Source organism: Ahaetulla prasina, chromosome 5, assembly GCF_028640845.1.
Source record: "Ahaetulla prasina isolate Xishuangbanna chromosome 5, ASM2864084v1, whole genome shotgun sequence".
Taxonomy (NCBI): domain Eukaryota; kingdom Metazoa; phylum Chordata; class Lepidosauria; order Squamata; family Colubridae; genus Ahaetulla; species Ahaetulla prasina.
Window position 1 is genome coordinate 38,735,676 of NC_080543.1, and position 27,906 is coordinate 38,763,581.

Below are 27,906 nucleotides of genomic sequence, written 5' to 3' on the forward strand. Positions count from 1 at the left end.
CTTCCTGCACTTGGAGCCTTTAGATATCAGATATCAGAAGGGCCTCTGGTGGCTCAGACTGTTAAGACAGTCTATTTTAAAACACAGCTGCTTGCAATTACTGCAGGTTCAAGTCCCACCAGGCCCAAGGTTGACTCAGCCTTCCATCCTTTATAAGGTAGGTAAAATGAGGACCCAGATTGTTGGGGGGCAACTATTGCTTGACACAGTGTAAGCCGCCCTGAGTCTTCGGAGAAGGGCGGGATATAAATGCAAATAAAAAAAAAAAGATGAAAAGCTAGAAGGTTTCCTTCCCAAGACATGCCTAATTTTATTTGGCCTGCTGAGTGAGTATTTGGTATCTAGCGAAATCTGTGACTACCCTGCTGTATTAGAAGTCATATATAGGAAGGGATATACACTGTCATTTTAAACTACTTCTAATATTTAAGACAAAGTACAAAATCTCTAATTAATTGAAAGTATAACAGTATAACTTATGCTTATTAATGTTTGTAACAGCAACGGAAAATCTATAGAGAAACAAAAATATACTTTCAGCTGCCTTCTCTGATTATAAAATTAGATAGTACAGCCCTAAAATTACTTAATTAAAAGTAATATCCACTAAATTCAAAAGGATTTGTGCGCTTGTCTTACCTATTTAAGTCCTCAACTTACAACAGTTCATTGGTGACTGTTCAGAGTTCTGACAGCACTGACTGTTTTTCACACGTGGTTGCAGCATCCCCAAGGTCACATGATCAAAAGTCAGATGCTTGACAACTGGTTCATATTTATGATGGTGGCAGTGTCCCAGGGTCATGGAATCAGTCATCTTTTGTGACTTCCTGACTAGCAAAATCAATGAGGAAGCCAGATTTATTTAACAGCCTTGTTACTAACTTAATGACTGCAGTGATTAACTCAACAAGTGTGGCAAGAAAGGTTGTAAAATGGGACAGAACTCTGTCTCACTTAGCAACAGAAATTTTGGGCTCAATTGTGATCGTAAGTCAAGGACTAGTTGTAGTTGATTTTTTATTTATTTATTATGTATACTTTTTTTCCCAGTTCATTTTTCGACAGTTATATTTCTTTCTACATTTGTTTGATTTGTGCATCTCAGTAAGAATATTTGGTTTTAAAGATTTAATATCTTAAAATAATTATATATATTTTTCCTTTCCACTGCTTGTGTCATTAAAATCAGGTAAAAGCAAAAAAGGTATGAATTTTTTTTTTCTGTGGTGTTATATGCTTGATTTTACATTACTAATGGCAGCGGGGACACCGTCAAGTTGTTCAGAATCAATGTGTGCGTAAACTTTGAATTTCCTATTTCACTCAAAAACGTAACAAAAATATTCAGATTTAAACAATCCCATGTTTAAATAATACATACTCTCTCATATAATTAAAAATGGCATGCGATGGAAAATAAAACTATGCCCACTGGTTTTTGTTCCCAAATCTAAGGAGCCAGAGAGGGATACTGCAGTGGGGGAACCTGTTGAGATTGATACCACCAGGATTCAAATGACAATATTTAGTCAGTAAATTCATTTTCTTCATACGTTTGAAGATAATGCATCCAATATTGAGCTAGATCAGTTGAAACATCCTGCTCTTTTCTGCCCATATTAATCACATGGGCATAATGCAGAGGTGAAATCTATCTACCTTCCTTACCGGCACAAAAGCCCACAAGCCGTCCATGCATGTCACATGCATGCGCAGACGTGCGCATGCGCAGAAGGTAAAAAAAATATTATTTTCTGGTTAAAACCAGGAAGTAATGACACCTGGGTGGTGGGTGTCACTGGTGGTTCTGCGATCGCTACCGGATCGCCAAACCACCGGCCATGATCGCTACCAGATCACAAGATCCGGTTAAGAACCGGGAGCATTTCACCTGTTCTGTCCCCCCTCGCCTCCATCCGACTGATGGCTTAATTAGTTGGCACTAGCAGCTCTGGCAGCAAAATAGCGAGCGTATGCCAAGTGTCTCTGTTATCTCCTTGGACGCCGATGAGTCACCCAGGAACAAAGAGTACTTCAGCTCTTAGTTAAGCACTTAATTTGCCTGCTACGAAGAGGCATAGCAGCTCTTGCTGCCTTTATATCCTGTGGAGTGTGGCTCCATGACTCAGCACTTCCTAGGCCTGCCGCACCCCTTTCTGTTGTTTGTTTGTTTATTTATTTATTTATTTATTTATTTATTTATTTATTTTTATTTATTTTTCGTATTTTTATACCGCCCTATCTTCTGTTGTTTATTTATTTATTTATTTATTTATTTATTTATTTATTTTTATTTATTTTTCGTATTTTTATACCGCCCTATCTCCCTAGGGACTCAGGGCGGTTCCCACCTCTCCTGCCTCCGAAACCTAGGGTCCAGCCAGACCTAGGGTCTGGAGGCGTAGCCTGGGGGGGTCTGGAGGCGTGGCCTGGGGGGGAAAGAGTCAGGGGACGGAGGCCTCGTTATCTCTTCCACCTGGCCTGCCTCTGGCTCCTGGAGCTGAGCCAGGGAAGCCGGTGCTCCCGAGGTAAGTCCTGACAGCCCTTCCCCCTCACTTTCCAAGTCACTTTCTGGCAGGAGGCCCGGCTCAGGGGGCGCAGACACAACACTACCCGTGGCATAATGTAAAGACAGCATACAAACAAACTCTTCAGGTTTATGTCAATTAATCTACTTGGATTTGCAAATAGAATAAGCCCAGTTCACACATTGCAGCTAGGTCTTGCAAACTATATTGACAAATCTAAACAATTGTAGCTTAGTCACAATTGCAGCACATTGTTACTGCAATTGATAATCACAAAAATATTGCCAATATTTATTTTCATGAAAATGTTGACACTGATTAATAAACTCAACATTTCTTAATTTTGAAGAAACGATATAAATATATAAGATGCGCACAATTGGAAATATAGCTTGGTATAGAATAAAAGTAGCATCATTATAAATTTTTAGTGAGCTATTTGTCCATATACGTATTTATATCTGTGTATGCTAATTATTTAGAAATTTGGTTCTCTTCCAACTCTTTTTTCTGAAAATCACTGTTATTTGCAGAAGAAAAATTAACATTTGGCTGTCTAAATAAAAGGAAGAAAGTCACCTTATGAGTTCTGTTAAAGCCCGGTGGAAGGAAAAATGACTTTTAAATATCCTCTTTCTTTCCTTCTTTTGTTACCACTATAGTACACAAGGATACTTGTGAGCTTTCTCCTCGTTTAATTGACTCATCTTTTTTCCATGATTTCTTAAAAATATAAACACTCTTGAGATGATAACAGAAAACTATTATTTGGCTAAGGGAACCATACATGTGGAAGAAGTAGCTGAGGTGTCAACTACTGATTTTCTGGATTGGCAAAACTATTTAAAATTATTTCTATTAGCATATTAAAAGCATCTCTGATCCACCATAAACAAAAACGGACTCTTGACTGCGTTCTTTGGTGTGGTTTGCACTTTTTTGTGTGATTTCAACTCTGTTCTGTTGTGATGCTAATTAACAACAATATAACAGGTTTCTATTTTAATTTCAACATGTTTCTGACAAGCTTATTATTTATGCTACTGTCAATTAACTTGGCTTGCTTGGTTTCTTTTTTCCCTTTTGCAACAATTTTGTGCAGTGCCTTGAATTAATGATATGTTGAATTGAGACATTAATTTGAGTTTTTCATTGTCATGCCAATATTAAAAGTCACCTTTTCTTTTTAGCAAATCTATTCATATTTTTAGCAGGATATAATATATGGATATTTATCTTACCTAGAATCACAGAGTAAATAAAAATTAAAAGTGTGGACTTCATCCAGTTTATCAAACTCTAAAATAATTTTGCCTATCAGAATATATTTATTTAGTAGCCTTCTGAATCAGTATTAGATATGTCACTACTTCCTAAAATATATAATGTAAAGAATTGTTGTCCAAATATACAATGGAATACTATTTCCACAGAACATTTTTAAAACATCACTTAAATTCAACACAATCTTATTCTTTTGAATATTGGATATTACATGTCCAGTAGTACAGTGATTCACATTGCAACCTTACAAAAACAATAATCCTAGATCTTTTCTTTAAATGAGCTGTTAGTTCCCTGCCCCCTATGGTGCTCTAGTTTTGGATTAATAAAAGTTACAAAACACTACAGATTATTTTTCTCTCTGCTTCCTTGACTTAACCCAGTTTTAAAGCTGTCCACCACCACATGCTATGTAACATGAAATAAACATGTAAGAGTGTGGATGGATGGATGGGTAGATAGAATAGAATAGAATAGAATAGAATAGAATAGAATAGAATAGAATAGAATAGAATTTTTTATTGGCCAAGTATGATTGGACACACAAGGAATTTGTCTTGATGCATATGCTCTCAGTGTACATAAAAGAAAAGATACTTTCATCAAGGTACAACACTTACAACACTTAATGATAGTCATAGGCTACAATTAAGCAATCAGGAAACAATTAGATAGATAGATAGATAGATAGATAGATAGATAGATAGATAGATAGATAGATAGATAGATGATAGATAGATATAGATATTTTAATTTTACATAGCATGAAATAATACCCTGGGTTGAGTCAAGCAGAGAGAAGAAAGATCTCATTATATGTATACGCAATTTGAGAATAGTGTTCTGGGTTTATGCTTGTGAGAATACTTATTAATAAAATTTCCAGTATCTAAAATAGAATGTGTATCTGGTTTTTAATGACCATTGTTTCAAATCCAGAGATAAGTACTCAGTAAAAATGGCTTTAAAAACAGATTTCAGTTTAATATATTTGTGTTCACTATCAGTGCTGATATTAATCAGCACTGATTAATGCTTTTTTTATTTTATTTTATTAAGACCTACTATAAAATATAAATCAACACCTTTCTTCTATTTCTAGGTTATAATCATCAGCATCTCCGTGAGGATCAAAGCCAGAAGTCTCCTGAATTCTACAGCAGAACTGCCTCAGAATCAAATATGTATCTGAATACCTTTCATTATCCTAATCCTAATTTGAAAGACCACACTTTTGATACGCTTAGTTTAGATAGCTCGGACAGTATGGAAACAAGTATATCTGCCTGTTCGCCAGATAATATTTCCAGGTACATTGTGGCACTGTTTAATTTTTACAAAAAATACAACACAATCATTAAAAAAACCCAGAATATTTGATTATTAAATATGAGTTTATTAAAATGTAGTTTTGTAGATCATAGCCAGTGCAAGAAAAACATTTTTTTTAAGAAATATCCAGACAATACTGAGAACTATTTATGTAAGTATATATAGTTATTGTAATTGAGAACATAGGAAATTGAGAATATTACATCTATTCTGCCTATTTAATGACCAGTTAATTTGGTATTTCATCAATTGTTAGTTAGCAGTCATTTCATCAGAGTATCTGAAATGTTTCCATCTTGACTGATGGTTGCAATATAAGTCTCTTTAAGTACTAATATTTTTTTTCTTCCTTAAATCTCTTATACTGTGCCACATTTTCCTGTGTATGATTTCAGTGGTAGGAAATCTTTTTAGCTGAAAAGTAATAAGATTAAATAACACATAAATAATAATTAAAATTTACCACAAACTGTATTCTTAATGATGATTTTGCTGAAAATATAATTTTATCTACAGCATTGATTTCTTTGGAACCTTCTGAGATCATGTTGTATAATAAGTAAAAATCCTGGTCTACTTGAACACCCATGTTGACTCTCAGATTAATCTGACAAAAATTGATCTGCGTTCTTGCTCTTTGTTTTAGGTATTTTTGCTGATTGATTGATTCTTTGCTTGTTTTGTACATGTGTGGACAAAACAAGCAGTTGGCTAAACAGTTCCTTTTGATAAGTAATTCCACTATGAAGGAAATACATAGAAAACAATAAAAAGCCTAGAAATATATATTTTAATGGATTGAAATGTTTTCTCAAATATTTCAGTTATTATTGCTGGTTTTTGTTACAGTGCCAGTACTGCAAATGTGGCAAGAATAGAAGAGATGGAAAGACTTTTAAAACAAGCTCATGCTGAGAAGACACGATTGCTTGAATCCAGGGTAATGATATACATAGAAACTTCAAAGATACCCCGTTGTTGAAGTTGTACGTCCATTAGATTTTGAAATTAGTAGATTTCCATAGAAGTTGACAGGACTTGTCTTGTAATTAATTTCAAACTGATCAGCCAACACAGATTTAAAAGTGTACAGATACACAGGTTTATTTATTACAGATTAATAAGAAATATGCAATATAGTCCAAAACTAGTCTGGTAAAGTAAGCAAATTAAGTTATTGCTTGAGATAATCTTGTTTTTAAGGACATGAATGATAAATCTTGTGGCCTAAGAGAGATATCTATAAATACATTGTGCATTGTAGCAAAGGAATGAATCTCCTATTTACTATGGTGGTTGGAATACTGGTTTGGAACCAGCAGAAACAGAAATAGTCATGTTATTACGAATTTCTGTCGTAATAACCTACTACTGCAACCTACTATATATAGTTATTTTGAGAGTAAAAGAGAGAGACGATGGTATTTGCCTTACTTTGAACGTTTTAAAAGAGGAATTTTGAAGTTTTTTGAATCTATGGAACCTGTTAGTTACAAAAAAGAGATAAAGAAAATTTCTGGAAAATTCTAGTAATAAAAAATTGCCTGTATTCAAGAGTTTTACAAAATGTTTTTTGCCCTTAATTTTTCATATAACTCAATCAATATAATTGGAAAACTTCTTATAAAAAGTAAATATAAGAAATATGATTAAACAAATAAATGTTGAGTCTGCTTTTCTGAACCAACCAACTCCTCTTATCTAGCAACACGCATGTTTAGAGAATAAATTCTATGGCCTCTGATAGTCTGAATATTCAGGACACTGAATTTGGATAATATTTTAAGAGAAACTGTAATTTCCTCTATATTTGGAAGTCTTTAAATAATCTGGCTTAATACAACATTGATACTGAACTTGAATATATTAAACCTAAATCTGCTTTAATTTTTATTGTATCCTATTGTGTTATTCAACTATCATTACAAGGAGGATGCAAACTATGTGTTATCAAGGCTCCAGAATTAAACTTTTGATGGCTATCTGAAATGCCGAATGGTAGTTGTAAACCTGAGTATTAAACATGTGGGTATATGTCCTTAATTGTACCATAGCTCCATCCAGTATTTATCTTTGTATTTAAACTACAACGTCATTAGCTTTTAAAAATAAACATCTCAATAGATTTTATGATCAGTATTATAATCCAGTGATTCAAAAAAATGTTGACAGAAATAAAATTTTATGATTGGGGCAAAACCACTCCAGGCCCCAAGACAGTGTGTGTGAATGGACTCCTTAAGTGATAGTCCTGTGTTTCAGACGTTTGCTAATATTTTCTATATTTTTATATGTTTTTACTGTGTACCGTTATTCCTCTTAATTTTTATCAAGTAAAAAAAAATGCAAATCCAATCCACACAATAAGAAAGGAGATAGGAGACATGCACATGTCACAAATAGACAGGCAATAATCATCCAAATCTGAGGAGGATATAAAAGTGGCAAAACTCTTATCACTTTCACTCGTTCCAATTTACTGAGGCTCAGAAACTGGGAGGTAGATTAGAAAACAGTACATTTAAATTAGATCAACTTGTGCTAAAACTATGCATTTTTTAAAAGAGTGGTGTGTGTTCATTTATGTAAGGCTGCCTGTATTCTTTTAGGAACGAGAAATGGAAGTTAAAAAAAAGGCACTAGAAGAAGAAAAGCGTCGCAGAGAACAGTTAGAAAAAAGGTTACAAGAAGAAACTAGCCAGCGACAAAGACTAATTGAAAAAGAAGTTAAGATACGTGAAAAGCAGAGAAGCCAGGTATGTAATATCTTGAAATAGAGAAAATACAGCTGTTTGAAAGGAAGAGAAGTTCATTTATATTAATAGATCATTTTGTTGGACCAAGATTAGAAAGACCTTGGTACAAGTCTACACTTATCAAACTTATCAAAGACCAGCATAGCTATTTTTTATTAAAAAGTGAAGATAACATTGCAAGTTATATACAAGTAATGAAAATGTAGGGCAAATAGATGATTTTTACTCTGAAAAGATGAGGAAATGGATTTTTTTTTATAAATGTGCAAATGTAGGCAATAAATTAGTGAATAATGTTTTGCCTGTTGTAAGGATTGTACTTTTATTAAAATAAGCTAAAATGACTTTCTATAGACCAGTGATGGTCATCGCATGCTAGGAGTGGGGGAGGAGGTCATGCGCACGCATGCCCACACTCATAATTCTATGCATATGCGCATGACCTGCCCTCCCCACCACTCCTGGCACACGGTGGGCTTGGTAGGCCTGTTTTTCTCTTCCCCCAGGCTCCGTAGCCTTTCTAGGAGCATGGGGAGGGTGAAAACAGCCTTCACCACCCCATCACCGGAGGCAGAAAACAGCCCATTTGCCAACTTCCGGTCCCACTGATGCCATAGGTTCGCCATCATGGCTATAGACCAGTGTTGGCGAACCTTTGGCGTTCTCACGTGCTGGCCTGCGTGCCAGAAGTGGCTCAAACGCACACCGGTCAGCTGGTCATCGCGCGCACAGTGCCAGCAGACCCGGAAGAGCGGCAGTCCATTGCGCATGTGCGCGACGCCAACCCGGAAGGTCGGCTGCCAGCTCGTGCATGCGCAATGGACCAACGCTCTTTTGGGATCCCCTAGCACCTGCGCGCAACAACCAGCTTACCGGCGTGCATTTGAACACAGGAACGTGAAGAGGAGCCGGCGAGGTCGCGCATTTGTTGCAGGACGGTTTTGCGTGCTGCTTCCGACACTTGTGCCATAGGTTTGCCAACACTGCTATAGACCATACTTCTCATTTTGTTATATGAAATATGAAGGGGAGATGTCAGGAGAAACCTAAGTTGAATGCAGTTGAAATTGTGTTTTTAAGAACACCCATCTTTTTTTCTACATAACATTTTCTTTGCATAACATTTCTTATCCTAAAAGGGAAGAATTGTAATGCCATGCATTGAAAAAAGTGGATTAATTGTAATGAGAACAGAAAAATATTAATATCAGTATTAATTTTATCTTTGTTTTAGTCTCGTCCCCTGACCCGTTATTTGCCAGTCAGAAAGGAAGATTTTGATTTGCGCGGCCACATAGAGACAGCTGGCCATAATATAGAGACTTGTTACCATGTCTCACTCACTGAGAAGACTTGCAGAGGCTTTCTTGTTAAGATGGGAGGGAAAATTAAAACCTGGAAAAAACGATGGTTTGTTTTTGATAGAAACAAGAGAACATTTTCTTATTATGCAGGTGAGTTATGGTCTTAGTTTCGACATGGCATTCTTCCTGTTGCTGTACTAAGATTATTAAATTCATATATTCTATTATTTTTTGTAACTTAAAAATATTTATCTTATTGCTTACCAGTCTTGTATGTTTACATTTTGGAATGAAGTTAAAAGTTAGAATGAGTGTTTTTTCCTCATAGGCTGGAACTGGGGAGGGAAATGCCCAGTATAACTGTGTGCATAGATGGAATCAAAACTGGTGAGCTTATTTGGATAAGCTATGAATTAGTATTCTTCAAATTAAGGTCCTGGTCACTTACTGTTTTCTAAGATATTTTTGGTACAAGTCGTCAGTATTTGGAATCATATACATGTTTTTGGCTAGAAAATTAGGACGATTTCAAGTTCAACTTGAAAAAGCCAAAAGTTGATTTTTTTTATTCTTGTTTTCTGTAATTGACTATCCTGCACTGTGTAGTTTATATTAGTTGATATTATAGCAAACCATAAGATTGGCAAGGAGACAAATGGAGGCTTAACAGCAAGGAATGCAAAGGCAAGTGGAGCCTAAAAAAATACAATTTGTGTGATGATTCACACAATCACAATGTGATGATTCCTGTGTTGTCTCTCTTGAGAGAGTAATAATGGCCTTCTCCAACTTTTGTTCTACCATCAGCAATCTATTTCAAACCATAGCTAAAAGTTTTTAGATTTGAGGTAGAGAAATTTAAAAAAGTTGTGTACCAAATGGTCAATAATTTTGGGAACCAACTACAGACTGACAAACTGACTTATACATTGATTAGTTGATTGAGTGTTAGATTGATTTTAAAACGTAAAGTAAATGTTCCAGATAAGAAATACTGTACTTTATTAGGAGTATGCCTTGTTCATATTCTGATGTGTTAATGTATTGTAAACCAAACTGATACCCAAGTAAAACACCAATTTATTTTAAATTAAGTAGAGGTCTTAATCTGTAATCTCTATGCTGGCTTTATTTCAACCCAATTTTTTATTTTACTCTAGACAAACATGAAACTAAATTAAAAGGAGTAATTTATTTCCAAGCCATTGAAGAAGTTTATTATGATCATTTAAAGAATGCTTGCAAGGTAAGAAAAGATGCATATCTTGCTTAGCACATATTTTTAATGTTTAGATGAAGTAGACACTAATTATTATATAGATAATAATAGAAAAGGCCACTTAATAGTAAAAAACTGATGGCTTGAAGAACAGAATATGAAACTATAAGGGAAAATAGAGGGAAATTAATAAATTGTTTGAAACGAAATGTACTATCCAGATACTAAGAAATGTTAAATATCATTACTTTCTTGTCATTAATTAAAATTAATTTACAAATAAATGTTACATGGATGAAACTCACATGATTATGCTTAGGTTGTTTAGAATCCACATTTATAAGTTTTTTTACGGTAATGAAATGACTGAAGATCAGAATTTAGTTTCCTCAGTTTCAGTAGAAACTGAGGAAACTAAATTCAAAAAACTTAATGAGACTATAGATCCTATGCACATTCTGATTTTGACAGTTTATAGAGATCATGGTTTTGTGCTAGTTTCTTTGCTTCCCTACCTACATAGAGAATTTTCCAGCTAATACAATAAATGCATTACAATAGAGAACTAGTATTCCACTACAAAAATATGCAGTGATGGCAAACTGGTTGGGCACAGCATATCAAAACTTTAGAAAATATATAATCTGACTTGACTGGTGTATCACACACACCCTATTCCCACCCCCACCCTGGACAAAAGGGGCATCTCTGCATCCCCTCCCCAGGCTCTTCTTTCTCATACTGTCTTCTCTGGAACTTCTGGAAGTCATGCGAGAAGGCCCATTCTCAAGGAGCCTCTGGAGCATCAGAAAATTGTGCAACAATGTGTGCACAATTTAGAAATGCATTAGAGGTTGTGGGAGAGCAAGGATCTCTCGCAGATCTTCTGGAGGATTAGAAGGCCTGGCATGTCATCAAAAATGGCATGGCATGTCAACTGCGACACATACATCATAGGTTCATCCACACTGGAAAAGTATTATGTTTTCATCTGGAATCTGTTCAAAATCCTAGTTTGGAACCTAAAATGTATAAAATTTGCACAACTTCTAGGTTTTGCAGAACTACAATTCCCAGCCCACGTAACTACTAATGTTGGAATATATTCTCTTTTTTACCCAAAATAAGAAAGTTTTGATTTTAAATCAGTCTCTCACAAAATTACAGTTAGTTTATCTGTATAACAGAAAGAAAAGTTATACAGATAAACAATACAAATAGTGTAGGGTAATGTTTATATGACGGATTATATGTCACATCTATTTGTATTTGTGTGTATCTCTGTATGTGAGACAGAAAATGTGTTTATTGACTGCCAATAGCCACATTCCTAAGAGGGCAGAGCCGGGATTAAAATAAATGTTTATTTTAACTAAATCAATAACTAGTAATGAAAATGGCATATAAAATTATGCACTCAATTTATATTTAAACTCAGCTACATTCTATTTCACAACTGTGCAGGAAAAAGAGTAAAAATGTAATATTTAATATTAGATTTCTATCTGTTTCAGAATGTATAATATACCATATAAACTTCTACTTTCTTTCCAGAGTCCTAATCCATTGCTTACCTTCAGTGTTAAAACCCATGACAGAATATATTATATGGTGGCCCCATCACCGGAAGCTATGCGAATATGGATGGATGTAATAGTTACAGGAGCAGAAGGTTACACACATTTCATGTTGTAGTTAAATGTAGTGCAAAGTTTCAACAATAGGGCATAATGCAATAATAGCTGTGTTTGTGAGGTGGAAAGCCATATATGGTCATATTTGAAAAGTCATATATACTTGTATAAAATTCTATTACTAGACCTAATCTTGTATCTCACAAGAAAATGCATCATATGTAAGGGAACATGAAATTCTGGTGCGACTGACTTTATTTTGTTATGTATTAGATTCATTAGATGTTGACATAACAGATAAAACCACCTCTACTTAAAAGATAAGAACCCTCCAAAAATGAATAACCGGATAGCCATAAGCCAATTTCTGTGGCATTTTCTTACAAATTCTACCGTGCAGAATTTTCCTTATGGAAAAAAATGTCATTAAATTAACGGTGTTGATATGCTTTTAAGTATAGTATTTTGTATTATGAAAGTGAAAGAGAAAGATACGATGCCTCTATATTTAATGTACAGGGTTTATGAATAATTTTATGTTCTTTTCCTTTCAAGTATTTTATAGCAAAATGTAAACTACTGTTTGCAGTGTTTTTTGTCTTAAAACACAACCAAAGATTCATACCCCCTGTGTTGAGATTTAATTTTATGTAATAGAACAACTTTTAAATTCTTTTATATATGCTAGTGTTTTAAAATCTTTCTATCTGTATTTTTGAAATGCTGGATGTTATTTTGAATGTTAACAAAAATGATATCTTTAGGTATTTTAGCTTTCTTTTTAGAGGACACAATCAGATAAAAATCTATAGTAAGCAATCATGTCTTATTTTCTTAACAAATTACAACTTCTTTACAAGAGTATTCCTTCATCAGTTACAGTGTAGTAGAATTAAGAACCATAATTAAAAAGTCATAACCATGTAAGGACCTCCCCAAATAACATGGTTTTTGTGCATAAAATTACAAGCCTTTGGAACAAGCATTCAAAACTTTTCCATATAAAATAAATATTTGAATGTAGTTTAATATTCTTCAAGCCTAAATTGGTTTATAAACTAGAATGAAGAATTTCTTAGGATATACCATTCTTAAGATCAGTCATGAAGAAAAGTCTTCAAATCTTTTCTGAATTATATTTCCGTTGATGATGAAGCATTTCTTTTTGGCACACAGACATATTTTGCAGTTAGTTTGATAGATGTCTGAATAGAAGCCACGGAAACTTATTTTGCATCATAAACAAAATTGCAAAAGTTCCATTACATGTTCATTTTAGTGCTATGCTTCAGATTTCATATTCTAGATCACTCTTTATGTTATTAACATAGAAAAAATTGTTTCACAGAAACTATAGCAGCATGTCTCTTGCATAAAGTGCAGTACAGTCCTTCTGTTCCAAGAAATGATATGGGGACCATAACTCGGTAACAGAGCAATTATGTAGATACTTCCAGAATCAAGCTCAGGCACCTCTGATCAAAAAATTATTTAGTGCTGATTATAAGAAAGGTAGTAAGATCTTGAGATCTTACCGAACTGTTCTCAGAGGGGATATTGGGCTAAATCACTAAATCTTATGGATTCCAGACTATGGGTCAATTAATTGATGGTCTGAAGCCTATATCTAGCACTTGCCATACCAAGTTTAAAAAAAATTATGCATTCAAGGGATCACCATGTTATGTTCTTAAGATTATATTTTCCTTAAAGATCATTTCTTTTAAAATAATCTTATGGTCTTTATGTACTGTATTCAGAGGACATTTGGATTTTGAATCATGCTTGTATTTGATGTTGTCTTTTAATATTTTGATCTTATACATGCCATATTTTCAGTGCACTAAACTAAAAATCTTAAATCTCCTTAAGGAAATTATAAATAAGCCACTTTCAGAAATAGTTAATGAAATATACTGAATTTAGTATCGTGTGTGACGCCAAGTAGCATGATTACAGTAGTTTGGAGATGCCACATATCTTCAGATGCATTTACATGAAAAATCACATAGAAAATTGCATTTAAATTGTTGAATCAGGGCTTAAAGTTGTTTTCTTTTAATTCAACACAAATAAATAAAGAAGTATTAAACTTTCATTGTATATACACTGTGTAATATAAATTATTTAACTTACTGGTATTTACTCGTGTTTTTGTTAACCAGAGAAAAAGGCGTTAAGTTTAATTCAGACTTAATCATATTAAAGTAAGCCCATTGAAATCTATCGAAATTAAGTTTGTAGCAAGGTGGATTGGTTCCAAAATTTTGTTCTAGACACAATTCATCTAAATCCCACTAAAAAAAAAAGAAAAGAAAAAAGAAAAACAAATGAAAAACTTAATTTGTGTCTTCTGAAGGAGTTTGAAAATTTTGCTTCACCAATTTTAGAAGATAAATTCCAGAAATTAATGCCATTGGTTTCAATGTTTCTAATGAATATTTTAATTTTACTTCTATATAAATTTTACAGGTTTTCTATTTTTTTGTATCTTGCATGTTGTAATGGCAACATTTAAATAAATGTTAAAAACATTTTCAAATTCTGTGTCTGATTTCTCAATAATTTTCTGGAAACCTAATTGATATAAAGTGCTAGAGATTTGAGATTCACTGTAGCTGTTAATGCAGTTATTAATGAGCAGTTCAATCCTACATATCTATGATAATAAAAGCAGTTGAACCACTTTAGGTTAGTTGAAGGTGCACTGCCATCTGGTCTCATTTAAAGTTGGCTTTTATTAAATACTTTATTGTATATAGTAAAAACTTATTAAATTTATATGCACCCCAACTCTTGAGTGACTCAGAGTTCTTTAAAAACAACAGAAAAAAAGACAAAATTATCACAAAACAAAACTAACGAAGATGGCAGAAAATTCATAATAGGGACAAAGTAAAAAAAGAAAAGGGGTAGGTAAACAGCCTTCAAGGCCCTTCCAAATACTGGTAGGATGGGGGTTGTTGGCATCTTGGAGGAAGCTCATTCCAGAGAGCAGCCATTGTTACAGAAAAGGCACACTTCCAATAGACAACATTGTTTAAGTGCACCAATTCAGCCAGATTAGAATAGGTTTCTTTCTAAAAATGTTTACTGCTAAGATAATAAAATATAAGAAGACATACTGTTGTGTCTGCGCCCCCCGAGCCGGGCCCCCTGCCATAAAGTGACTCAGAAAGTGAGGGGGAAGGGCCATCAGGACTTACCTCTGGAACACCGGCTTATCTGGCTCAGCTCCAGGAGCCAGAGGCAGGCCAGGTGGAGGAGATAACGAGGCCTCCATCCCCTGATTCTTCCCCCCCCAGGCCACGCCTCCAGACCTGGCTGATGGCAATCAGGCCTGGCTGGACCCTAGTTTTCATAGGCAGGAGAGGTGGAACAACAGAAGCAGGGGTGGGGCAGGCCTAGGAAGTCACGGAGCCACACCTCACAGAGTATAATAGCAGCACTGGCTGCTCTTCTGCTCCGTGACAAGCAAAAATTGAGCTGAACTATTTGACTCGGGGAGAAGTGAGCTGAACTCTTTGACTCTTGGAGAATTGAGCTGAACATTCTGCCTGGACTGCTGACTTCCAGGCAAGCCCAAGATAAAAAGGAGACTTTGGCAGGCAGCTGCAGATCCCCTGCCAGGACTGATAGCAGCCGTGAACTCAATTACTGGCTCGTTTAGCCAGCTCGTGTGGCTGAGGCCGGGAGGGGACAGAACACATACATTGAATAGTATAATACAGTGAAAAAAACAAAATATGAAAATCCACACAAAAAAATTAAAAATATGTACAAAATTAAAACTTCTGCCAACCTAGCAGTTCGAAAGCACGTAAAAAATGCAAGTAGAAAAATAGAGACCACCTTTAGTAGGATGGTAACAGTGTTCTATGTGCCTTTGGCGTTTAGTCATGGCGGCCACATGACCACGGAGATGTCTTTGGACAGTGCTGGCTCTTCGGCTTTGAAACGGAGATGAACACTGCCCCCTAGAGTCGGGATCAACTAGCACATATGTGCAAGGGGAACCTTATCTTTACAAAATTAATTCAGTTCAGGGGTGAAATGCTCCCAATTCGGACCAGATCAGCAGGTCCAGTAGCAATGGTGGCAGGTGGTTCGGAGAACCAGTAGCAAAAATCCCTGCCTGCCCCCATGACCAACTGAGTTTTTTTTTTTAACTTTTAAAAGCATTTTTTAAAAGGTAAAAAAGCTGAAGCCAGCTAGGCCAAAAATGGGGGTGGACGTGGGGGTTCGTTTGAGAGAGAGAGAGAGAGAAAGAAAGGAGGGAGGGAGGGAGGGAGGAAAAAGGAGAGGAAGGAAGGACTACAAATCTGGCACTAAACGTAGCTTCAGAGGATAATCCAGGACTCTAAGGGACCTGGAGGTCATCTAGTCCAGGGGTCTCCAACCTTGGTCCCTTTAAGACTTGTGGACTTCAACTCCCAGAGTCCCTCAGCCAGCTTTGCTGGCTGAGGAACTCTGGGAATTGAAGTTCACAAGTCTTAAAGAGACCAAGGTTGGAGACCCCTGATCTAGTCCAACCCTGCTTCAGTAGGACATTGGTAGTGAGTTTCTGTCTTTTGATCCCCAGTCACATAGCCATACCCACCCAGCCACATGACACCCCCACCAAGCCACACCCATAGAAATTTAAGGAAAGAAATTTAGATTTCACCACTGATTCAGTTGTTAAATGTATCATTAAATTGGATTATTTAGCACTAATACATCATTTTTAGAGAATAGCAACTTTAGATATAGATACAAACTGATACCTTGAGTACATTCCTTAAATTCAATATATATTTTTTTGCCAATTACCCCAAAAAAGTTCCTTTTTGAGTACTAAGACTTAAAGATCTCTGAAAACTAATGTACTGTATATGTTATCTAAATTGTAGAGATTTATGAGTTTAACTCATGCCAGAATGATTGAGCCCCACAGAATAACATCTGGCTGCCTATGACTGAAAAGTCTCAGTAAAGGATGAAATGACTCATGTTGCCTCCAAGTGGTCAACATCACACCAGATTTTTTCCCCCTCCTTCAATCATGTCCAATTTTCAGAGACTGCCCAGACAAGTCCTTGCCGTTTTCTCAGCCAAGTTTTTCGAAAGTGCTTTGCCATTGCTTCCTTCCCAGGGCTGAAAATGACTAATCTAAGGTCCACCCAACTGTATAGTGACCAGACGTCCCGCTTTTGGCGGGACAGTCCCGCTTTTTAATAATTTGTCCCGCGTCCCGCAGCAATTCCAAAAAGTCCCGATTTTTTTGTTGTTTCACTCCCATTCTGAAAATGGGAGGCGGCAACGCAAGAGGAGAAGGCAGAGAAGGGGGAGTGGCGGAGAAGGGGGCGCGAGAGGGAGGAGAGATGCCGCTTGACTTCATCCGAGAGGAAGAGAAGAGCTGAGAGGAGAGCCGAGGAGAGCCGAGCCTGCCTGGAAGAACCGAGAGGAGAGCCGAGCGTGCCTGGAAGAGCGGAGAAGCAGCAGCCGCTCCTCCTCCTTCAGGCAGGTGGCAAGACTCAGCACGCATGCGCAGCCCCCCCCCCCAAGTCAATGGTGTCCCGCTTTGCCATCGCTGAAATCTGGTCATTTTACCCAACTGGGACCTGAGACATATAAGCAATAGCACTTATATCATTATCATCTTTTAACGATCCCATAATCCCTTGCAGGGTGGAGTTTGGGCAACTGACTGGAGCTGAGTGTTTACTGGCTGGATGCCCTTCCTGTCGCCAATAAAGAGTTTTGTTCAGCAGATATGTTCTCATTGTGGCCAGAGAGAGAAATAGCTGGATCAAACTTATAGCCCCCTGATAGTGAGGCAAGAGCTCCATCCCTAGGCCACCGCACCACTTCCAAAATATAAGCACTTAGACTTATATACTATTTCGTAATGCTTTACAACCCTCTAAACAGTTTACAGAGTCAGCATATTGCCCCCAACAATCTGCATCCTCATTTTTGCAACCTCGGAAGGATAGAAGGCTGAGTCAGCCTTGAACAGATTTGAACTTCTGGAGTGTGCAATGAGTTAGCCTTGCAGTACTGCATTCTAACCACTTTTGCAGTTTCTTTCTTGCCACCTTACTGGCTTTCACATAAGATATGCACTGGGTAAAAATAGAGAATTTCCCTCCATCAACAGAGGAAGTGGGGTGAGGGGCTTAAGCATCAGGCAAATCCTTTATAAAAAGGGACATGATATAATGTAACATCTGTATCTCTGGCAATTTAAGAAATTATTCTTATAAATAACCATGAAACAGGAGTCAGATAGCACTTTTTCCAACTAACAAAGTTTGTTAAAGTTCATGTGAAATTGCAGTTCATTAAATGCATCGAGTGGCTTGAGTGGGTAGTTATGCAGATTACAAGTGACAGACGTTACAACTACCTTATCAATAATCAGTGGGTTTTTTTACATAATCCACTGTTGAAACTTTTTGGAATTGCCCGAATCAACTGATGCATGTGAGTTCAACAACCTCTTATTCAAAAACAGTCACTAGTCCTGGACTATTGAAATGCTCTAATGAAATGAAATGCCTCTGGTGGCTCAACAAGCTAATGCAGTCTGTTATTAACACAGCTGCTTGCAATTACTGCAAGTTCAAGTCCCACCAGGCCCAAGGTTGACTCAGCCTTCCATCCTTTATAAGGTAGGTAAAATGAGGACCCAGATTGTTGGGGGTAATAAAACTTGACTTTGTATATAATATACAAATGGATGAGACTATTGCTTAACACAATGTAAGCCGCCCTGAGTCTTCGGAGAAGGGTGGGATATAAATTCAAATTAAAAAAAAAATTGCTAGTTGAAAAAAGTGTCATCAGACTTCTGATTCTTTTGCCTCTATACTGTAGACCAGGGGTCTCCAACCTTGGTGACTTTAAGCCTGGTGGACTTCAACTCCCAGAATTCCCCATGCCCGAATGCTGGCTGGGGCATTCTGGGAGTTGAAGTCCACCAGGCTTAAAGTTACCAAGGTTGGACACCCCTGCTACAGACTAACACAAGTTAATAATGTATGTATTAGTGACGCATTTCATATCATTTTGTTTTATTAACATTTTCAAAGCATCCGACTAACATCGATCACGGTCTTCAGACTAGTTTTTAAACCCAGTTCTCAAAGCGCGCTTCATCAGATGAATGTATAAATGAGGGGGGTCCTTGGTGTTCAGTTGTCAGCTATTTAAAAAAAAAACAGGAAAAAAATTCTAAAGTAAACAACCAATCCACCGGTAAAATTTGCAAAGAACAGACTTGTCAGTGTAAATGTATAAATCTCTCACTTGGAAGATCTACCGCAGAGAAACCAGGCTTGGAGCTCTATTGTATCTCATAGAGATACATCTCATAGAGATAAAAGCGGTTTTCGTTGTTCTATAGCAAGAGCGGTACCGAGTTGGCGCCTGAGCGCGCCTAATTGACGCGTCCTCTTCCCTCCTTCTGCGCATGCTCTGTCACTGGCAAAGCAGCCGAAGGAAAAGGCGTGTGCCAGTTCCGTCGTCGGGCAGGAGGGATATGGCAGTAGCGGGCGTTACGAGAGTATTTTCGCGGGGGAAGCAGAAATGGGTTTCACCTCTCGCCCGTAGGACAGGCTTAGGCTTCCCTCAGTTGCTGGGTAAGTGCGGAGTGGGTGAGGCTAGTGGCCTGTCCTTCAGATCCTGCTTCGCCCCGCTGACCGAATAGAGGAAAAGGGATCGAGGAGACGCCTCCACCTGCGCTAATTTGTAATTCAGATCGGGATTCGATTGATGCCAGATTAGAACCTGAACGAAAATGCACGTGTCTTTTAATATATCCTATTTTTCTTTTGTCATAAGCCTGTTACTTTATTTTACTATTACTTTATTCTCTTACTAAGTCTGCACTACTATTAATCTTCTCACCATTGCTATCACCCATCTCCTCCCAGTTATAACTGTATGACTGTAACCTTGTTGCTGATATCCTTAAGATTTATATTGACTGTTTTTCTATGACTATCATTAAGTGTTGCACCTTGACGAATGTATCTTTTCTTTTATGTAGTCTGAGAGCATATGCACCAAGACAAATTCCTTGTGTGTCCAACCACACTTGGCCAAATCAGAATTCTATTCCATTCTATTCATAGTGGCTTCCCCCCAAAAAAATCACAGATTTTTTTTGAAATTGAGCTTCGTTTTGCTAAGTTCTTTCAATTGAGTCTAAATTCTCTTTTTATCCCCTTTCATTGCGTGGACTCTTCAAGATTGAACATGTTAGATTCAAGATTGAATAAGAGTGCTATTTTTGTGTGTGTATAACGTATTATATAGACATGCTGCCCAGAGGTGGGTTTCAGCAGGTTCTGACCAGTTCTGGAGAACCAGTAGCAGAAATTCTGGGTCGTTCAGAGAACCGGTAGTAAAAATTCTGACTGCCCCCACCCCCATCTATTCTCTGCCTCCCAAGTCCCAGCTGATTGGGGATTTTGCAGTAACCTTCCCCTGGTGGGGTGGGAATGAAGATTTTACAGTATTCTTCCTCCAGAGTGGGGTGGAAATGGAGATTTTACAGTATCCTTCCCTTGCCACGCCCACCAAACCACACCCACTAAACCATGCCACACCCACCAAGCCACACCCACAGAACCTGCTGAAACCCACCTCTGGGTAAAAAATTTTGGAACCCACTACTGATGCTGCCGCCGTACATGAATAATGCTGAATTACGTAGTGCAGTTATTGTAAGTCTGAGTCTACCTGCGCTATTTTTTCATTAACAGCAAAAATCAGAAATACATACATTCTGAGTGCTGTAAGCCTGTTTATTGGGCTTTCAGATGTATTTGGCTGCAATATTCAGAATAGCCAGTTAGTGAAGTCACACTTGCTGAAGGTGGTCAGATGATTTGTATTTTCAGAAGAGATGGAAGAAGGTTGAAGTTGGAAAGAGCAATTATGAGTCACTATCAGTATCCCTTCCCCTGTAACACCCTGCAACCTTGGAAAATAGTTTACAAGTACATTGTAAAACTATTACAAAAGACTGTTTATTTTCTCATCTGAAATTATAATTCCATCCTTGCATGTTCAGTGTTAAAAAAATTAAATCATGGTTTCATAAAAATATAATTTTTATTGCTGTTTTTGCCTCAACTATTGAAATAAATAAACTTTTAAGTTTGTGAATTGTGTCTGTTTTTATGTAGACTAGTAAATTTATAATCTGTAAATCTGTAAAGGTTCACTTATTAAGGAATACATCTTTATTGTGAGCTGGATAGCTTTTAGTCTTTGGCAAAAGATTATTGGACATTCACAGATCTATTACATAGTGTTTGTTTGGTAGATTCCACACTTGATTAATTTTGTGACTTGTTAGGATGTGTACCAAAACAGCTCTGATGTTTGTCTTTCTGTGATAAGTGGAAGGTGCTGGTTAAGTAATTTTAATTCCCTCCAAACTTTTTAAAGATTTTTTAAATATATATTTATATTTATAAATATATATTCATATTTCAAGCCAGATATTAGGACATGAATTTCTTCCCACAAATACACCATGTGGAGATTTGTGAAAGAGTGAAATAGAAGGAAATTGTAAAACTAGGAGTTGAACATCATATAAAATTAATAAAAGGTTATAAATCAGAATCATTTACTCAAATTTCCTAGATTCAAACATGTCATTTCAAAGTGTTTGTGATCCTATAACATGCCCCAAACTTTATGTAGTGACTCCATATCTAAAAGTTGTGAATTCAGCCTTAATAATTTAATCAGTGTCAGTTTCTTTTTATTTGCATAAAAATTATTTTAATCCTGTCACTAAAATATGAATTGTTTGCTTATTTTTTTTCAGGTTGTAAACAGAAATCATCACACAGTTTGCTTAATCGGCCTGATCAACCCAAACTAGCTTATAATAAGTTGAAAGGCAGAAATCCAGGGGTTGTCTTCCTGCCTGGTATTTTTTCAAATATGAATGGTATAAAGGCACTTGCATTAGAAGATTTCTGCAAATCAGTTGGTCATGCTTTTGTAAGGTATATTTTTAAAAAACTTACTATTGATTGGTGATATGTAATTAACTAATTTATATATGACTTTCTAAAATGTTGCTTTGTTGTTAAATTTATAAATCCCATTTGCTGCCTGTCGGGTATCTTAATGTTATATATAAATTAACAATGCTGCTAAAAACACAAGCATGATAATCCATCATTAAATTGGAAAAACTAATATAGAATATTACAGCCCTCTAAAATGGAACTGGTAACTTTTATTTTCTGCTATGTGGGTTCTTTATCCAAACCTATCCATTACGGAAAGTGTGGCATATAATAGACTCTAGTGATGATGACAGTGAAGTATAAAGGCAGGATCAACCAGGACCTGGTTATCCAAAGGACCATCTCCCATTGTTTCTGCCATTTGATACATTTAGACAGGGTGAGCAAACTCCCGAGTCCTTTCTCTGCTGCCATTTTGTGGAACCTAGGAAGCTTGCCCTCTTTGTTATTGCTCCCACCTTGTGGAATAGGAGGGTATATATAGATATATAGATAGCATCCACTCTCCTGAGCTGCTGAAAAGCCCTTAAAAACTGGCTGCGTGGCCAGTGTGTTTGGCAGCAGGGAAGGGCTGTCACACTGTATTTTAATGGCTATTTTTGATCCAAGCTATTTTGTTTTGTCCGCATTCATTATTTTAACTAATTTTTAGATTTTATGAGATACCCAGAGTCTGTTGAAGTGGGAAGCTATAATTATTAATGAAATGAATAATAATAAAATCATGGAATATAATAAAAATATCAAAGCAAAAATATCAAAATATCATAACATGAAGCACATCATAGTAATCCAAATAAGAAATTATAAATTATTGTAATTATCTCCCAAAAGATATATTATATGACATAGGGCATAGGCTATATAAAGCATTCCTGGTCACTGATGAAATGTAATCTTCTAGTACTGGATCTAAGTATTCTAAGAAGCTTCAGTAACACTACTCCAGAGCAAGTGGTTATACGTCTTTTTTTGTAAAATTCTTCATCTGCTTGAGAACTGTTTCTGTTTTGACAGAACTGAGTTTCCATATATTTACCTGCATTTAGTCCTTCATCCATATTTAGATTTAGGATTCTATAGCTTCTTTAATATTAGTAAAAGAAGTGTAAAGTTTAGGTGTCATTTGCATATTAAAACAATCCAGCATTTACATGTCATATTATCTCTGTACATAATATAAACCATAGGAGCAAACTAGGGCCCTGACAAAATCAGCCAAGAGGTCAAGCCATACATTACCACTGTAAGAATGTATTCAGCCAGCTAGGACTGGAACTTGCATAATAACTTGCCCTATATCAACCATATGTTCCAAGAGATAATATGGTTGATAGTATTGAGACAGTGGTGAAAGAATAATCAGACATGCACTTCAGTTGTAAGTACTATATGTACCAAGCATCAGAATTGTCAAGAATATTTCTGTTGCAACTCTTGCATGAACAGAAATTATAACATCTTTATTTTGATAACTATTGGTAGCCCCATTGAGTGCTGCTTTATTTGGACTCTTTTTTTTTAATTCACAGGTTTGATTACAGAGGCTGTGGGAGTTCAGAAGGCAGTGTAAAAGAGTGTACTTTAGGAAAGTGGCGGAAGGATGTGCTTTCAGTACTGGATGAACTCACAGAGGGACCACAGGTTGCCTAGCTTTATTTTTAAACAAAGCATAATGTTTATTCAACTTTTAATGCCTGCCTGCCTGCCTGCCTGCCTGCCTTCTTTCCTTTTTTTAAAATAGATGAATATATTCATACTGTAGCTGCTGTTTTAGAGAAGCAGGTATAAAGACTGTTTAACTATCCATGCTTAAAAGAGAAAAGATGGTTCAGAACTTGCCTAAGCTTACTCATTGCACTTTTTAACATTCCTTCAAATCAAATAATGCTTTTACATAAGCCTAGGAAGAGAGACATATTCTTTAAGGAATTGCTGACGCTGGAATGGAGGCACTTTCGTACAATCCAGATCACTTTTATTTCTCTTGAACCTGGATCACTCTGTCATCCTGGCAAATATAGTCTTGATTTGTAAAATATTTTGATATACTTAACTTTTGATTGATGATGGTTACTGTGTTAGTATTGTTGCTTATTATCTCTACAAAATTGCCTTTTAAATCAAACTGTTTTAAGAACGCAGTCAGAAAAGTTTGAAACTATGCTAAATGATAAGAGCCTCAGATATACAAGTTCCAGTTTAACTACTGTGCTATTCTTTATCTCCAAATGAGCCAAGTATAAATGAATGAATATCATGGTACTATGCAATTTTTGCTTATGTGAAGAAATCATGTAGTCTTGAGTTAATTTTATTTTTTTTCGTTACATTTATTTGTATGTCACTAGGAGTCAAAAATGATTTGATGGCACATAATCAAAATCTCGTTAAACTAGCATTGTCAAAATAAGTAAGGTTATTCAAACCTTACTTACTTACTTAACCAAAGTAAGGTTATTTAAACTATATGGTACTATGAACAGGCCTACTGTATATTGACTTATTAAAAGTAAGAGATACATAAAATACTGTGAATCAGTACAGCTCCATGTTCAATAACACTTATATTTAATGGGCAGTTCTATCATTTATCTTATTAAGTATACTGATGTATATATCTGTGAGCTGTTTATGTAACAAAAGTGCTATTAATATTTTTATGTTAAGATTTTAGTTGGTTCCAGTTTGGGTGGATGGTTGATGCTTCATGCTGCAATTGCCCGTCCAGAAAGAATAGCTGCACTAGTTGGAATAGCTGTAGGTGCAGACCATATTGTATCAACTTTTCAACAACTTCCTGTAGAGGTAAGTACCAATATAGATCTGGTATTCAAATGCAAGTACCCTGATGTTTCTTGAATATACAATCCTAGTTAAAGACCTGGGATAATCCTTATGATTTATAATCCTTATGATTTATATTGATATATTGACCATCATTTGTGTTGTAAACGTTGTACCTTGATGAACATATCTTTTCTTTTATGTACACTGAGAGCATATGCACCAAGACAAATTCCTTGTGTGTCCAATCACACTTGGCCAATAAAAAATTCTATTCTGTTCTATTCTATAAATTGTGATGTCAGCTGGAACACGAGTACTAATTGAGGATTAGGAAGAGTATAGTCTTTTATTATGTAAAGTATATGTGGTAATGTTTTAAAAAGCCCCCTTTTAAAATACTTAATTAACTGAAGTAACTTAGAGTTATCACAACAAACCAAGTTGGAAATACATAGGCCAAAACTGTTGCTTCACCCTTCTTCTACAAAATTTCATTTTTACTGCAATCATTCTTTACTTTCCGTTGTGTATGATTCAGGTAAAGACCCAAAGGATTGAATTGGTGTGAGGTCAATGAAGAATCTAAGCCAGTGAATAAAAGATAAAACATGATGATCTAAAGCTTATTAGGAAATGTTGAGCAGAAAGAAGTTAGTGGAACCTTTTTGTGATAACGCTCTCAGATTCCATGTAATCTTGCTCTTCATAGATAGAATTTGATATAGTTCCTGGAGCAACACCCTGCAATATTATCTGCTTATTTTTTTCAACAAGTAGACTCCAATGAAACAAAAAGGCTTCTCTCTTATATTAGTTCCATCATTTGGGAGGTTTGTCTATGTCCCTTTTGGCTGTCTTGACAAACCAGAACAAAAGCTGGTTCCATGTAATAGCAATAGCACTTAGACTTATATACCTCTTCACAGTACTTTACAGCCCTCTCTAGAGTCAGCATATTTCCCCCAATAATCTGGGTCCTCAGTTTACCGACCTCAGTTTACCGACCTTGGAAGGATGGGAGATTGTCAGTCTTGAACCGGTGAGACTCGAACTCGGCAGAATTAGCCTGCAATACTGCATTCTAACCACTGTGCCACAATGGCTTTTGAATAGAACACTTAATTGAAGAAGGGATGTTTCTGTGAGCCTTAAACGAGCAGTAGAGCCATTCAAGACATTAGGATGAAATCTAATATTCCCAATAGCATAATTTAATGCAAATCTGTGAAAGGCAAGTGAAAAGGACCACACATTTTTGCAATTTTTTTCAGTTTTAGTCCCCATATTATGTATATGCTTCCTCTCTAGATTAGATTGGCACCCTTATTGTTAGCCTTCCAGAAAATGTTAGAAAAAAAAGCTGTTCTATTTCCCAATTGTTTGGGAAATAATTGATTACTGGTTTATTTCCTGCTTTGCATGTATTTTCATTGTATTTTTCTTGCTATAAACATTAAGGAATAAATAAGCAGCCAAATATATAATTAAATAAGACTTTAGTTGCTGGGAGATAATATTATATATAGATAGATTTGTGAACCACAATCCTCTTTCAGAAAGAGAAATTGATCAGTTATTCATGCTAAGAAGTATTCAGACTAAAGGATTGTCATGCATTGTACATGAGTGTGTTTACAATATTGTTTGGAACTTCAGTAGGTGCTATGGATAATGTATATTTTCAGCCAAGGTATAATAATTTTAAGAACATTTTGTGGGTACTTTTGTAAAATGGTTGCTTGGGAGGCTGGCTTCTGAGTCTCAAAGCATTAATTTATAAAATGTTACCATCCATCCTTTATAGAGTGCCATTCCTGCATTTTTGCCTTTCTTTCCAGTATATCAACCTTACACATGTTTTAACATCTTAGGCAAAAAAAGAAATAGAAGAAAAGGGTGAATGGAAACTCCCAACCAAACACAGTGAAGAAGGATTTTACACTGTGCCATATGAACTCATTCAGGAAGCAGAAAATCACTGTGTCTTGAGCAGTCCGCTACCTATTAAGTGTCCTGTAAGACTTATCCATGGTTTAAAGGATGAAGATATTCCATGGCAGATTTCTATGAAACTTGCAGAGAATATTGTCAGTGGAGATGTGGATATTATTCTCCGCAAATCTGGCCAACATCGGATGAAAGAGAAAGATGATATCAAAGTTATTGTATATACTGTGGAAGATTTAATTGAGCAGCTAAGTACTTAACGTGAATTGTGTTGTATCTAAATTTACATATGGTTCTAGAAGAGAAAAAAAATAATTTCAAAAGGGTGACTGGTCAACTAGAACCTGGAGCTTTAAAATTATTTCTTTTTTTTTCTGTAAATACAGTTATTTCTTTAATGCTGCATTTGCACAAGTAATAAAATGTGAAGAAATGCTACTGTTAATCACATTTTACCACATCACTATGTGGTAATAATCACTATGCAATATGCATTTCTAATATTTTGTACTCTGGTATATTAATGTCAATAAATAATATGCTTTTTATCTTTGGGTGAAGCATGACTTATTTTCCTTATTATTTCTTAAATACAAACGATACTGTTCTTCCAATTGATTTGTGAAGTATTAAGTTGTCTATGCACGTTAGAATTGTAGCTGAAATTATTTCATATGTATGTTTATGTGTATACACATATAATTTAGGTATTTTTTAGTATTGGAAAATATTAAAAACTAGGGGCAAGTATGCTCTGTATTGAATTAATTTAAATTATTAATTTTTATTTCTATGTTCTCAATTTCTAACTGTACTCAAGACAGATTGCTTTGAAATACTGTTTTTTTCAGGATAGAAATTTATGACACACTTTGGTTACAATTTGCATCGAAGAAGTAACTTTAAATAACACAAGTGCCTTTGATAACATTACATCCTAAGCAGAATTATTTATATAGATTTCAGTGAAGCTTTCTTCTAAATATATTGCCTGCATAGTGCTGGAAATGTTGCAAAAACATCGAAGTGTTATTTATTAAAACCAAGCAAAAGAGAAAAGGATCAC

The 27,906-nt window shown here is 35.8% G+C and overlaps 2 protein-coding genes across 4 annotated transcripts in view; both read left to right on the top strand.

Moving 5' to 3' along the window:
* PHLDB2 (pleckstrin homology like domain family B member 2) overlaps nt 1–14,602 on the top strand; it is a 65,039-nt gene extending 50,437 nt beyond the window's left edge. The window contains exons 14-19 of the mRNA XM_058185140.1: nt 4,918–5,125; nt 5,997–6,087; nt 7,757–7,903; nt 9,138–9,357; nt 10,368–10,453; nt 11,981–14,602. Coding sequence (XP_058041123.1) covers nt 4,918–5,125; nt 5,997–6,087; nt 7,757–7,903; nt 9,138–9,357; nt 10,368–10,453; nt 11,981–12,121 — 893 coding nt within the window. The 3' untranslated portion in view covers nt 12,122–14,602. The remainder of the gene's footprint in view (nt 1–4,917; nt 5,126–5,996; nt 6,088–7,756; nt 7,904–9,137; nt 9,358–10,367; nt 10,454–11,980) is intronic.
* A 4,929-nt stretch (nt 14,603–19,531) lies between these two features.
* On the top strand, nt 19,532–27,388 carry ABHD10 (abhydrolase domain containing 10, depalmitoylase). 3 transcript variants are annotated; one of them, XM_058186418.1, is made up of 5 exons: nt 19,532–19,685; nt 21,893–22,076; nt 23,636–23,747; nt 24,774–24,911; nt 26,765–27,388. In XM_058186418.1, the coding sequence occupies exons 1-5, from the start codon at nt 19,586–19,588 to the stop codon at nt 27,098–27,100; spliced, it is 870 nt and encodes a 289-aa protein (XP_058042401.1). In that variant the 5' UTR covers nt 19,532–19,585; the 3' UTR covers nt 27,101–27,388. The 3 variants fall into 3 exon arrangements, with proteins under 3 accessions (XP_058042401.1, XP_058042402.1, XP_058042404.1); XM_058186421.1 differs by having other exon boundaries at nt 19,544–19,845; XM_058186419.1 differs by lacking the exon at nt 24,774–24,911.
* Nucleotides 27,389–27,906: the final 518 nt, after the last annotated feature.

Bases quoted from the DNA above. Each gene is read 5' to 3' on its own strand.
- ABHD10 (XM_058186418.1), top strand. From the start codon at position 19,586: ATGGCAGTAGCGGGCGTTACGAGAGTATTTTCGCGGGGGAAGCAGAAA. The intron at 19,686-21,892 runs GTAAGTGCGGAG...ATTTTTTTTCAG, and splicing joins AGGCTTCCCTCAGTTGCTGG to GTTGTAAACAGAAATCATCA. The intron at 22,077-23,635 runs GTATATTTTTAA...TTTAATTCACAG, and splicing joins GTTGGTCATGCTTTTGTAAG to GTTTGATTACAGAGGCTGTG.